Source organism: Cebus imitator, unplaced genomic scaffold (genome assembly GCF_001604975.1).
Source record: "Cebus imitator isolate Cc_AM_T3 unplaced genomic scaffold, Cebus_imitator-1.0 Scaffold32, whole genome shotgun sequence".
NCBI lineage: Eukaryota > Metazoa > Chordata > Mammalia > Primates > Cebidae > Cebus > Cebus imitator.
In genome coordinates this window covers 2,721,247-2,736,089 of record NW_016107347.1, presented here as the reverse complement: position 1 = coordinate 2,736,089, position 14,843 = coordinate 2,721,247, and the positions used below count along the sequence as shown (strand labels likewise).

General features: G+C 43.3%; 1 protein-coding gene across 1 annotated transcript in view; it reads left to right on the top strand.

The window, feature by feature from the left end:
- CD101 (CD101 molecule) overlaps positions 1-6,292 on the top strand; it is a 37,719-nt gene extending 31,427 nt beyond the window's left edge. Inside the window, exon 9 of the mRNA XM_017524182.2 lies at positions 5,366-6,292. Within this exon, the coding sequence (XP_017379671.1) occupies positions 5,366-5,607 (242 nt within the window). The 3' untranslated portion in view covers positions 5,608-6,292. The remainder of the gene's footprint in view (positions 1-5,365) is intronic.
- Positions 6,293-14,843: the final 8,551 nt, after the last annotated feature.

The following is a 14,843-nucleotide window of genomic DNA, read 5'->3' as shown; positions in this document are numbered from 1 at the left end:
AAGAAAGAAAGAAAGAAAGAAAGAAAGAAAGAAAGAAAGAAAGAAAGAAGAAAGAAAGAAAGAAGGAAAGAGAAAGAAAGAAAGAAAGAAAAGAAAGAGAGAAAGAAAGAAAAGAAAGAAAGAGAAAGAAGAAAGGAAGGAAGGAAAGAGAGAAAGAAGAAAGAGAAAGAAGGAAGGAAGGAAGGAAAAAGAAGGAAGGAAGGAAGGAAGGAAGGAAGGAAGGAAGGAAGGAAGGAAGGAAAGGGAAATGTATTAACAGAAGAGTAGACATGACTGACTGTCCAGCATCTCACATGCATGCACCATCTCCTTCCTGGAATGCTCCTCCCTGCCATCTTTCCCTGGTCAACACCCTCATCCTTCACCCAGCAACTTAACTGCCTCTGAGACTCCCCTTATTCTTTTAGCCCTCACACCTGCAGTTACCTGTTGAATGTCTGTCACACCGCTATACTATACTACAGGCAAAGATGATGAGTGTCTCATTCGCGGCACTAGCACAGTGCTGGGCACATAGAAGATGCTCAAATGTTTGCTGAAGCACCATGTCATTGCACTCCTGCTGAGTAGCAGGTCTATGTGCTATCAACATCCACTTCAAATATAATATGCTACCTATGAAAAAGAACCATCACTTCTCAGATGGTTTTCCACACTCTCTACCTGGCTATCTCAGCTTGAGCTGGTTTTAGGGCCACAAAATAGGACTATAGAGCATGTGACTCAAGTGAAGGCAGGAAAGTTCAGAGACATTTTCTCAGAAAATAGGCTTTGCCTTTTCATCTCTATCTTATTTCCTTACCAATGGCTAAGCCATGGCAGGGACAACAGCTGCCTCAGTCTTTTTACCTTACCCTTAGACCCTAGACACAAATGTCTTATTCTAGAGAATTGTCTGTGATTCATTGACAGGCCAGGCTATAAGGCTCCCTGGGAACTGGATCATTTATAGTAGTGTGGTACTTGTTACTATTTCCTAGCTTTTATTTGGGAAAGGGTCTATTTAGAAAGTAGATCCTTGGGCCAGATGTGATAGCTCCCATCTGTAATCCCAGCACTTTGGGAGATGGGGGTGGGAGGAATTGCTTGAACCCATGAGTTTGAGACCCCTGTCTCTACAAAAAATTTAAAAATTAGTCACATGGTGGATACACACCTATAGTCCTTGCTCCTCAAAGGCTGAGACAAGAGGATTGCTTTAGTTTGGAGGTCAAGGCTGCAGTAAGCCATGATCACACCACTTCACTCCAGTCTGGATGACAGAGCAAGACACTGTCAAAAAAATAAGAGAGAGGGGCCAGTGCAGTGGCTCACGCCTGTAATCCCGGCACTTTGGGAGGCCGAGGCAGGTGCATCATGAGGTCAAGAGATCGAGACCATCCTGGCCAACATGGTGAAACCCATCTCTACTAAAAGTACAAAAAATTAGCTGGGCGTGGTGGTGCGTGTCTGTAGTCCCTGCTACTCAGGAGGCTGAGGCAGAAGAATTGCTTGAAACCAGAAAACGGAAGTTGCAGTGAGCCGGGATCGTGTCACCGCACTCCAGACTGGTGATAGAGCAAGACCCTGTCTCCAAAAAAAAAAAAAAGAGACAGAGAGAAAGAAAGAGAGAGAGAGAAAGAGAAAGAAAGAAAGAAGAGAAAAGAAAGAGAGGGAAGGGAAGGAAAAGAACTAGATCCTTGAAGGAGCTGTGTGTCTCTACCACACTGAAGTTTCTGGAGAGGCCAAGATCCCAACCTGTGCTTCCCAGTGCCTCCAGCAAGGCCTGGCATCTGGCATTCAACAAATGCTTGGTGAAAGGATGAGCAGGCAAGTCTTTAGCTGGGCTGGAACAGGATGCTGTCAGTGATTCACTTATTCTCGGATGCACTTGTTACCAGGTTACCTTACCCTACTTTTGTTTCTTGGCAAGAGCCAACTCTCCCACATGGCTGCATGTTTGGGGTTGGGTAGTGGGGAAGAGTTGGCAGCCCCCTCTTTATCTCACACCTCTTTTCTTCTGAAGTCAGTGTCTCTGAGGAAGTATGAAAAAGGAGTGCTCCTTTTGCTGTGCTTGGTTGTGGGTGGAAACGTGTTCTAAACTAAGCCTCATGATGAAGTGCTCTCGTTACATTTCGGGCTTTGTTTTGAAGGCCTTGTACTTTGAGCATTGGGCACTTACTCAGATTGATCCAAAATGCCAAACCTTGATGGTTTGAATGTCACTAATTCTAATCCAGATATGAGTGAGAGGCAGATGGTGGGAAATGGTGACTGTAGGATCCAGAGCAAACACTGCCCTCCAGGAGAGGTGATTTAGCAGCCCCGGAGCTGACAGTTGCTAACTGCTGGCCACGCCAGCATGGTGAGGAGCACACCTTGGTATCCTTTGATGGCAGACTGTGCTAAGCTGAGCGGCCTCCTCCCCACTAAGATAGCCAAGCCCTCTGGCTGCCCCTTTATGCTGAAAAGCCGAGCAGCAGATTTCTTTCCACCTCTGGTGTGGCGTCACCTCACCATCATCACCCCACCATTCTAGCAACTATAATACCGGGGGCTGCGGACTCAATTATATGCCTCCCATGACTAGAAAAGGAAGCCAGAGCCTCCTAAGTGATCATTTCAGTCTCTGCTGGATGTCAGCAAGGTCTAAGGACAGGGGGACCAGAGATCTAAGGGAGAGATTTAGCCTGTGGAGGAAGATGGCCAAGCCTGGGGTCCCTATGCAAGGGGCCTGTAGGCTCCGGCCCTGCTCTCTGTCAGTTCTCTTGGGAGAAGTTTTCCTGCAATTTTGTTAGCTTTCTCAGTAGCATCCTAGCTAATATTTATTGCTTGCTGACTCCACAAATGCTTTAGGCACTTCATTAGATGCTTTATTATACATTATCTCATCCCAACTCTAGAAATTGTTATCCCTATTTGGTTGATGAGGAAACTAATGATTAGAGAGAGGATAAGTAACTTCTGCACTGTTAATAACAGCACATTGAAGATTGAGGATTTGAACTCAGCTCTCTTTGACACACAGTAGGTACTCATTCACTACTCTGCACAAATGTCCACGGCCAGTGATCTTTTTTTTGTTTGTTTGTTTTTTGAGATGGAGTTTCGCTCTTGTTACCCAGACTGGAGTACAATGGCGCGATCTTGGCTCACCGCAACCTCCGCCTCCTGGGTTCAGGCAATTCTCCTGCCTCAGCCTCCTGAGTAGCTGGGATTATAGGCACATGCCACCAAGCCCAGCTAATTTTTGTATTTTTAGTAGAGACGGGGTTTCACCATGTTGACCAGGATGGTCTCGATCTCTTGACTTCGTGATCCACCCGCCTTGGCCTCCCAAAGTGCTGGGATTACAGGCTTGAGCCACCGCGCCCAGCTGGCCAGTGCTCTTAATACCTGGACTCTGTGGCTCCATTCACTTGCATCATTGCAGTCTATGCTTCCTTCCAGCCACGGGCCTTCAAATGCACTCAGATAAGACCTGGGAAGAAAAGCCGTGGTCAAGCAGGGCCATTGGAAGAGGGGTCAGATAGGATGTGGAGCGGCGCGGGGGATGGTGAAGAATTCAAAATCTACCTTTAACATTGCTCACCCTTTCAAAAGCCAAAACCAAAACCAAATTTAGGAGGAAGGATACAAATGAGATCAGAGAAAATCCAGGACATGAACCTCTGCAGCTCTTTGCCAGCCCCATTCAGAGCTGCCAGCCTCATGTCCACTGATGATTTGTACTTTGTGTAGCATAGTGGCAGCCATCCCTGGGTTCCCATGTGTGGAATGTACTCATGCAATTGATTCATTCATCAGGCTCCATTGACACCCTGTGAGCAAACAGTTGAGGAAGATAAAAAGACACAAAAGACACAGACCCCACCCTCAAGGAGCTCACAGTGCAGGAGGTGAGCGAATGTCTAGATTCTTTCTTGACTTCCATCAAAGAGATGTTCTTTAACATGTGGGATTCATCAGCAATGCCAAAAATGGAATTCTTGCAGCAGGAGGTTGGTCAAAATGACCTCTAAACCTCTTTTCATCTCTAAGCATCCATAATCCCATGCCTCCTATAGCTTAACCTTTGAAGAAGAAATTGCTTATGTCATAACAATTTTCCAGTAAAAGCACAGCTACTGTTAGCATTGAATATTTCAGAACAGCCCTGATTTCAGATATCATGTCATAAATAAATGTAATTGGAAGATTACATTTAGTAATTGGCCTCTTTAAGCACGTGTCTTTCTGCCTCAGTAGACTGCGTCCTGAAACCTGTGGTGTTTGCAGTCCTCTGGGCCTTGGCTTCCCTGGCTGTGTGGCCAGGAACCAGTCTGGGACGGCTTGTGCGTGCTCCGCGTGTGTGTCTGCTGATAGCGCTTCCCGGTGGACTGCAGCTGCGGGATGATCATATGCTTCAGCATGCCTTTATATAGTATCTTTTGCCCACGTGGTTGCAGTCAGTCCAATTTAGTTCAGATCAGCAAAAGTTACCGAGCACATGTGCTAGGCACTGTAGGGGATGCAGAAACAAATGGCGATAGCAGACGTACTCAAGGAACTGTAATGAACAAAGGAGACGGGTAACAGGGAATTAAAGAGGTGTAAACAAAGGGCTGAGCGCGAAGGGGATGGAAGAGAAGAACTGTACCGGGGGCAAGGTAGGAAGAGCTGAGAGAGTAGGAAGCGTGGTGGAGCTAGGCCGGAAGGACCCAGAAGCTCAAATGCAGGGAGCATGTCGGGGGGATGGCCACAGCCAGCGCAACACAGGAAAGGAGCGGGAGGGAGGGGGCCGCGGAAGGGGGAGACCCATGTAGATGGCCAGGCTTGGGTGGGTGGGGAAGGGGTGCCTCATTGTGGGTGCAATTGTTTTATAAGGACAGTGCAGAGTGCAGAGCAGAGAGAGAGAGAGAGAGAGGGGGGAGGGTGTGTGTGTGTGTGCGCGCGCGTGTGTGTGTGCGTGTGTGTGCGCGTGTATGTGTGCCTGTGTGTTGGAGAAGCAGCAGTGGGAATAACTCAAGTTAAAAATTCAGGCCTGGCAACACAGTTGAGAATGAGGGCTGAATTATAGATATCTTTTCTGAGGAAAGAAGATTAAAGGCGAGGTTTTCTTTTTTGTTTTGTTTTTCATTTTGGCTGTTAGTTTTAAGTAGGTCATTGGAACCTCCAGTGGTTGGAAATTGCCGAGCAAGGCGGCGTGGCGTTAGAAGAGAGGAGTCTAGGAGCTCTCTTCCCCTAGAGCTCAGCCCTGTGCTTCTCGTGATTTCGGGGGCCCACTGCTATTTGGCCCCATTATTTTCACATATACTTGCCTGTAACAATGAATCCCAGGAGTGTTTGCAATTGATTAGCACAAATAAGTTGGAGATGAATTACTCTGTCTCTCCCTTCGTTGCAGAGCCCACGCTTCCTTCCAGGATCTGCTCCTCGGCCCCTTTACTCTATTTCCTGTTCATCTGCCCCTTTGTCCTGCTCCTGCTGCTGCTCAGCTCCCTCCTCTGCTTATACTGGAAGGCCAGGAAGTTGTCAACGCTGCGTTCCAACACACGGAAAGAAAAGGCTCTCTGGGTGGACTTGAATGAGGCTGGAGGTGTGACCACAAACAGGAGGGAAGACGAGGAGGAAGATGAAGGCAACTGAATCCCGAGAGGCACCTGCAGCCAGGAAGGAAAGGTGGGGGTTTTTGAATTGGGCTGACCAGGGTGTGACTGAATCCCGGTTCTGTCCTTAACTATGTCTGCGGTCGTGGGCACGTGACCTGGGAATCAGAGGGAGCATTCCCTGAGTGCTTACTGGTTCCAGGCACTGTTAAGTGTTCCTTTGCATCTTACCTCATCCGCTTCTTGCATCGCCCCCGGAACTAGCTAGCGTCATTACCCTACATCTCTTGAAGGTTCAGGTCCCTGGGCTGCAAGGAGATAAGAGGCTCCCTCACACGGACTCTGGAGGGCTGCAGCAACTCCCTGGTGGGGCTGCTCTCTCCTCTCTTATGTCACTGGTCACACTGACTCTAAGTCATCATTTTCCTCTAGATGAGAGGTGTAGGCAAGGGCCTGAGGCCAGCGAGGCAAAAGGAATTGGAAACATGCTCTTTGTTTACCTACAATTTGCCTCCCCAACAAGAATGTAACTTCCTTCAAGGCAGAAATCCAATTTTCTTCTCTAAGCCTACCTACAAAGGCCCACTTGAGAGTGAGCTCTGCGTAACAGGTGCTTCACTAATATAGGTTCCTTGACAAAATGATAAAACACTTGTAACCTGAGTCTGGGTTTTTTGTTTGTTTGTTTATTATTCAGTAAGACTTTTTATCAAGTAATTGCTAAGGAAAAACTTTTAAAAACTCATGGAACAGTGCTCTAGTCAGCCCCGCAAGGCCTCCTGTAACTGCTTTCCCCCACGCCTCCATACCCCACCAGAAGGTCCATCTGGCTCCTGGTGCTCAGCCAGTGCCTCATTTTCTTGGACCTGATAGCACTGGGAAGTAGGGAAGGTGGCATCTGGAGGAGCGGGTTGACAGTGCCGCGGTTCCCCCATACTCCTGCAGGGCTGAGCTTGAGGGGCAGCAGTAGGTCAAGTCTGGTTCCCTAGCGTCTCTTATTCTCAGTCACAAAACGCAGGATGTGGGGTGGGTTGTAAGGGTGGGGTGTAATGGGTTAAATCTTTCAACAGCTGTCCCCACTGGGCCTGCAGTCCCCTCATCTTTGTTTCGAAAGCTGCTCAGGCCCTGTTGTAGCCAGAATTGGAAATCAATCAGTGCCACCTAACAGACTTGAGAAAGCACATCTATTTATTATCTACGTGACCAACCGAGTTGCTTTAACGCTCGTTAATTTGCATGTCCAAGGAGAGCAATTTAGTTTTAATTATTTGATCAGGCACACAAGTCCTTTCCAAACCTAATTAGTTCCTTCACAAGGGGATTATTGGTGGCTATGAGCACTCCTACAATGGACCTACAGATTCCTTAGACTCGTGTCCCTTCATAGCCTGATTTAAAATACTGGAAATGCTTCCTCAACATGTCAACACGTTTGTTTCTTGTCACGCAGGTAAGGGAGTATATTTTTCCAAGCAACAAAGCTGAAATGAAGCCTTCTTAGAAATGACCCCCTGCCCCTATTTTTTACAAACCTGTATTTTAATTCAAAGGGAGAGAAAGCAGAAGCGAGGCTGGGCAGAGAATCTTGGATGGATTCTGCCGCAGCCCCCGCAGAAGCGCTCTTGCCCCACCCTCCTCTCTCCCCACCTGGACACGTCCTTCAGCTTTTAGCTCAAATGCCTCTTCCCCTTTGAATCTAGCACAGAGGGGCAGACAGGGACGGTCTCCTGGGACGGTGGACATTTAACCGACTTGAGCAATCAGCCTGTTTTACAGCTTCCTGCCCTGCTGCCTGTTTCTTCCCAAGTCCCGTGTGGAATGCAGTGACCTGGTCAGCTAGAACCAGCTCCTGACAGACCCCCGGCAACTTCTAGATGAGCCCGAGTGAACTTTCCTCACTACCATGTTGAAGCACCTACCCCGGGAGGAGCTATGGCTTCATGACCGGGACATGTGAGCTGTGTGCTGCCATGCCAACTCTCTGCAGCTGCGCCACTGGGACCCCTCCCCTATATGCACTCTCTCCCCTCTCCATCACCCCATAAAACCCTCCTGTCACTTTCCTTCAGAGACACCACTTTGGAGAATATTCTCAGTGCTCTCCTTGCTTGTGACAAGTAAAAAAACTTCTGTTGATCAAAACCCATGTTCTTGTGAAGAGTCGTTTGTTACCTGCCAGGCAAACAAACCCCGTTTTTTTCCAGGGAACAGAGACCCTCAAATATGAAACTGTTCTGGCCAGAGCAGGGCATGGGAAGGAGGAGTTCCCAGCAGGCATCTGCTGCATGTCAGGCCCTGTGGTAGGAGCAAGGGGTCCTGTGGTGACTCAGACACAGCCCCGTCCCCCTGGGATGATCGCCTTGTTTGTCCTAGATGCTCTGCTTTCATTAATGGGACTTAGAGCACCTTCGATTGTCCAAGCAGTTACATGGCACTGTTTGTCCCCTAGGCAACTAAAACCCTCCAAAACTAAAGCAAACACCAACACAGTATTTTCTTCCTTTCAAACTTACGGAATAAAATTTGCCCTGATCCAGTTCGGCAGACATTTTATGTGAAATCTCTTCTCTCTCCAATTACATACTTTTCACTTTTGGTTTTTGAAACTTAGTCGAGAGTTTTACTTTTACTCATTGATTTCAGCTTTTCCATTTCATGCCACCACCTGGTTTTACTTTCGGCTTTTTGTGTTATAAATCCTCCTTGGCAAAAGGACAAGCCTCTGTCTCAGGAGTTGGCCAACCAGGGCCTATCGGCCAAACGCAGCCCACCATCCGTTTGTTTTTTAAAATATAATATATTGGAATATGGTCACTCCCATTTGCTTACATACTATCTGTGGCTGCTTTCACTATAAAACGGCAACGCTGTGTAATTGCCACAGAGACCATCTGACCTACATTGCCTAAAATGTTTACTATCCGACCCTTACAGAAAACGCTTCCCAGCCCCTGCTGTCCTTTAAAGGTAATGTTCTGTCTCTCTTATACTTGCGTTATGTTCCTGGGAAACTGACTTGACTTCTTATATCTGAATCTCTTATATATCTGGTTAATGTAATAAATAATCTTAGGCTTTCAAGACTGACATCTAGTTCCAGGCATTCCGAAGTTCACCTCCTCTGTACCAGGCTTATACTATAGATGGGAAGCTCATCACCTGCAGCGTTTCATACCATCGTGCTGAGTACCTACTGTGTGCAAGATAAGCTGACACAGAGATGATTAAGGCATGGTTGCTCTGTTCATTATTTTTATTGTATTGAGATATATAGAAAAAACTGATTATTGGTAGAAGATGAACGCAATGGTGTAAAGTCATGTGCCATAATAATTTCTTACAATCGTACAGGATTTTTTCATCATCTCAGAATTTCACAGCATCTCTATACAAAAGGAATTGTTATTCCTGTCCTACCGGTAAGGAATTAAAGCTCAGAGAGGTTGAGATTTATCCAGGATCACCCAGCCATATGCAGAAGAGTAAAGGCTCAAATTTAGGTCTGCTGACAAGTCCTGGACTCTTTCCACAATAAACACTATGCTCAAATCCATTGCTATGGGGGAAAATCTGGATATAACCATAGCCACCTCGAATGGTTGTTACGGTGATCAAATTAGATACATAATGGAGATAAGTTTTGAACCATATCAAGTCATAAATGAATGCCAGCATTAACCCAAGTATTTCTAGGACTTACCTGTCCATGTACGTAAATAAAATATAATCAACAGTAATAATCCAAATTCTATAAGCTTTTTCCCCAGGATATTTTCACAGGGTCTTGGCCACCGACAATGTCCTTTAGATATTTCTGGGGGATTTTCCAAAATCCTAGGAATTTTTTTTTTAAAGAGGTGAGGTCTCACTATATTGTTCAAGCTGGTATTGAGCTCCTGAGCTCAAGCAATCCTCCTGCAAGAGCCTCCCAAGTAGCTGGGACTACAGTTACAGACCACCACGCTGGCCCGGATTCTGTGAATTCATATAAGCTCACAAGCAAGTCCATTCCCACGTGGCTCCCTGCAGCTCTGTTGGGCTCTGCAGGCTCCCACTGCAGCTGGGCTCTTGGAGCATATGAGATGCCAAGCTGAGGGGTGTTTGGTGGTAAGCAAGGAAAAGGGGCTCACTCTCTCTTTCTATCTTTCCATTACACTCTGCCGTAGGGAAAGAAATTCAAGATTGTTTGCACCCCTGTGTCTCTAAAGATTCTCTTGTGAAAACTGCTCCATTAGCATTTGCCCAGTATCTCCTTTCTCCATAGAGTCCAGACTCCATAGATGCTGCGGCCAGGCTGGGAGAGACCTCATGCTTTCCTCTCGATTTCCCACTTTCTGTTCCCAGGAGCCTCTGCAGTAACCTCTTCATCACAGGTCCTCTTTTCCTCCAGCAGGAAGGTTATGCAATTGTGCAGTCAGGGAGGCTCCACGACTTGGCAGACAGAGCCTGAGCAGTCTGCATTCCCTGTAGGCTTAGGTGACTTCCCTTATACTGGCTATTAATTTTGACTCCTAATAAAGTGCTACAGGCATTTAGAAACCAGACAACTTCATAAAGAAGATAGAATTGGGCTTTAAAAGTAAGAAAAAATTTTGGCAGGAGAAGGGTTGAGCAGGAGTCTGGACAGAGGAAGCCCCAGGAAAAGTGCAGTGCGTAGAACAGCTTTGGTTTAAGTGTCTAATCTATGAAGAAGATCAATATGAGATAAATCCAGAAAGGTAGTTAAAGTTCTGGGGTTGGGGAGGGAAGGAAGAACAGATCTTGAACATGCACAATATCTCGGACTTCATGTTGTAGACAATAGTGAGCCAGTGAATGTAATTTAGCAGAGAAGGCGAACTGAAAAGCAGCAGCATAGATGATGGGTGTGTCAGCGTGAGGGAGGCAGTGGTGCGAAGGAGGTCGGGAAGCCAGCTGGAAAACCTTCTTCACTCTCTTAATTTGTGTAATGGCTGTAACTCCACTTTTGTGGGCATTTTGAGTCTAGAAAAAAATTATCGGAAAGTTTCAAATATCTTATCAAGCTCATAGAGGTACTATATGTACCTCTACTATATGTTTGTTAAACATGATGATGCATTATGAGACTCTTCTTGTGTCTAATAAATTTTGGTTAACCCAGTTTACTACTGATTAGTGTAAAGGTAAGAGGCAGTTCCGTCCATTTGGTATATTAACTGGCTTTTCTTTATATATATTTATATATATATTTATAAATATATATAAATATATATATTTATAAATATATATAAATTTATATATATTTATAAATATATATATTTATAAATTTATATATTTATAAAATATAAATTATATATTTATATAAATATTTTTATATATATATTTATAAATATATATATATATTCACCTTTAGATTTAATTTACTTGTTAGACATGTGGAGTTTCTACCATATTGTTTCTTAATCCAAGGCTTCTTCTGAACCAGCTCTGACTGCCAAACAGAGATGTTTTGAGTTGAAGCATAATTATAACATTAAACCATGTACCAAGATGAGACTATGTTGGATGAGGACAGTGATTAAGAAGTTTCTATGTTATAAATAACCAGCATAGGAAAATCCAAATGTTTCACTCCTAGAGGGTCACATTGGGAAGGGCATTGAGAGTGTGTGTTTCCATTTTAAATTGGCTTTTCAATAAGATTCTTGGTGGACTTATCTCAGCCTAGTCCCTTTCTGGGTACCCTGTGTTCCAGCCACACCAAATTACTTGCCAGGTAATTACTCCCTGGGTCTCTACCAATCATGCCCCTGATTTTGTGTCTTTCATTTGGAAATGTTTTCCTTTTATGCAATCCTGTTAGTCCCACTGCATCGACTTCATATGTGTTTATTGCTAATGGTGTCCACATAAGTTGCCAGGGAAAAACAATACTGTTTGTTCTTCTGTTTGCCTTTTCTGGGTTGGATCGTGTTCATGTAGAGAGGGTTGTGATGCAAACCAAGAACTCGGAAAGCTCCCTGCCCTACCTCATGCCCTTTGGTAATTATAAGATTTTGAGCTCCTGTAGTCTTATCTTGGGTCCTCTCTCCCAAAACCACACTCTGCTGGGAGGCGGTTCTTGTTGGCCTGATGCGCATGCGTGGCACACAAATACATGGAGAGACAAAGTAATATGGAAGCTGCCCTATGTTACCGGCGCAAGTTTAAAGCCGCTACCTTGCCTTTTATTATGTGCTTAGGGACTTCTTTACTGTGAGGGCTTTTCAACATTTTCCTCATTATAAGAGTCATTGTTGTCAGGCCAATAAAACAAATATGTACTATGACAACAGCCATAAATGTTCTTTGATGACATGCTTATGCAGTGAGTTTCTAATCAAAACATATATCAGTAATATTTGGGCACAATAATACTATAGACGAGGGATCATAAACTTAGATGTTTCGGCATCCAGGCAGGTAAATGAAGAGAAAGTATCGGTCTGGTGAAAATCCTTAGGGAGGGATGAAGATTAGAGCAACTGGAGCATGCATGGCTATTGAAAGGCACTTACGTTCAACATAAGATACAAGACATTGTGCAAGGTAATCAAAACACTTTGAGGGGTGGAATTCTATTCCTTGTAATCCCTGTATCACATCCTAAAGCCATCAATAAATATTAAAACTTTGCCACCTAAACAGCATCTGAAGGTTATACTTATATCTTAAAATCGTGAGTTATTGGCCTACGGTTTCTTCTAAAAGCTTCGTTGTTTTACCGTTTAAAAATAGGTCTAAAATACATGTCAAATTGATTTTTATGTCATTTTTGTGTAAAATGTGAGGCAAAATTCTCGTGCACTGCTGATGGGAATGTAAAATGGTGCAGCTGCTATGGAAAACAGAATGGCAGTTCCTCAAAAATTAAAAATAGAATTACCATATGATCCAGAAATTTCACTTTTGTGTTTATACCCAGAATAATTGAAAGTAGGGGCATAAAGAGATATTTGCATACCCCTGTTCATAGCACCATTGGTTCACAAAAGCCAAAGGTGGGTGGAAGAAACCCAGTGTTTATCAATGGATAAATGGATGGATAAACAAAATACAGTATATGACAAATAATACAGTATTAGTCATCTTTAATAAGAAAATAAATTCTGACACATGCTATGACATGGATGAACCTTGAAGACATTATGCTAAATGAATGAGCCAGGCACAAAAGAACAAATGCTATATGATTCCACTTATATGAGGTACCTAAACCAATTCAATTTATAGAGACAGAAAGTAGAATAGTTGTTGCCAGGCCTGAGAGAAGGGGTGATAGGGAATGATTGTTTAATGAGTTACAGAGTTTTGATTTGGGAAGATGAAAAAACTTCTGGGGATGGATTGTGGTGATGGCTGTACAATAATGTGATTAAAATTAATACCACTGAGATGAACACATAAAAATGGTTAAAGTGGTAAATTTTAAGTTATATATTTTATCACATTATAAAAGTGAGATAAAGATCATGGTTTATTTTGCTCCATATGCTTATCCCATAGCTCCAGTAACATATTTTTAAAAAGAGCATTCTTTTCCCACTATAGTGGTATCCATAACATAAATTAGGTGAATGTTATGTTTTTGTGCACTGTTCAAGAAATTTTTGCCTATCCTTAATAGACTGCAGTAATATATTAAATCACAACCAATCATGATTTAATAACAATTTACTACTGAGTTTGATTTCTTACAGGGAATGCAAGGTTGGTTTAACATCTAAAATTGAATCTATGTAAATCACTACATTAATACTTGATCACCTCAACAGATCCAGAAAAAAAAGAATTTAATAACATTAAATACTTTTTTTTTTTTTTTTTTTTTGAGACAGCCTCTTGCTCTGTCACCCAGGCTGGAGTGCAGTAGTGTGATCTCGGCTCACTGCAACATTTGCCTCCTGCATTCAAGGGAGGATTTTTGTGCCTTAGCCATTTGAGTGGCTGGGATTATAGGTGTATGTCACCATGCTTGGCTAACTTTCTTATTCTTAGTAGAGATGGGATTTTGCCATGTTGGTCAGGCTGGCCTCAAACTCCTGGCCTCAAGTGATCCACCTGTCTTGGCCTCTGAAAGTGCTGAGATTACAGGCATGAGACACCATGCTCAGTCTTAACGCTTATTCTTAATATTTCTCAGTAAGCTAGTAATAGAGGGGAACTTTCTAAAATTGATAAAGTGTATCATACTTAATGGTGAACTATTAAATACTTTCCCCCATAGTTAGGAATAAGATGAAAATGTCAACTCACTATGTCTGTTGAATATTATACTGGAGGTCCTGGCCAATGCAAAAAAACAAGGCAAATAAATATAGGACAGAAGACAAATAAATATTTGAACAGCAGTTAAACTGTCTTTATTTGCAGGTGATTTAATTATATTTGTAGAAAATCCAACAGTGTCTTCAAACAAGGTTGCTGAATACATGAAGAACATGTTGATCGAAAGTGAGCAAAAATGAACCAGATTTTTATATATTAAAAATTAAAAAATTAATTTGAAAATTACATTTAAAAGCATAACATACCAAATGCATTGGAATGTATTTTAAGATGCGCAAAAACTCTACAATGAAAACTACAATACTTTGCTGAAATAAAGAAGACCTAATTAAATAAAGAGAGATTCCATTTTCATGGATTGGAAGGTTCAGTATCATTAAGTTGAAAATTTTCTCCAAGTTGATCTATAGATTTGATGCAGTTGTTATCCATGGAGAGGGAGTGGGAATTTTGTGCCCAGACGACATCTGGCAATTTATGGAGACATTTTGGCATGTCTTCACAACTTGGGGAGTGCTACTGGCTGGCTTCCAGTTAGCGAAGACCAGATCTAGAACTGAGCATACTACAATAAACAGGGCAGTGGCTCTCTCCAACAGCAAAGAATTGTCTGGCCCCAAATTTCCATAGTGTCAGGCTGAGAAACTGTGGTTTAATGGAATCATAATGCAAATCTGAAGTGTTCTTTTAGAAATTGACAAGCTCATTTAGCGTTACATGGAAATACAAATTACCTAGAATCAACAAAACAATATTTAAGAATAAAAACTTGGAGGCCCATCGATGATAGACTGGACAGGGAAAATGTGGCACATATACACCATGGAATATTATGCAGCCATCAAAAACGATAAGTTCATGCCCTTTTTAGGGACATGGATGAATCTGGAAACCATCATTCTCAGCAAACTGACACAAGAACAGAAAATCAAACACCGCATGTTCTCACTCATAGGTAGGTGTTGAACAATGAGAACACATGGACAC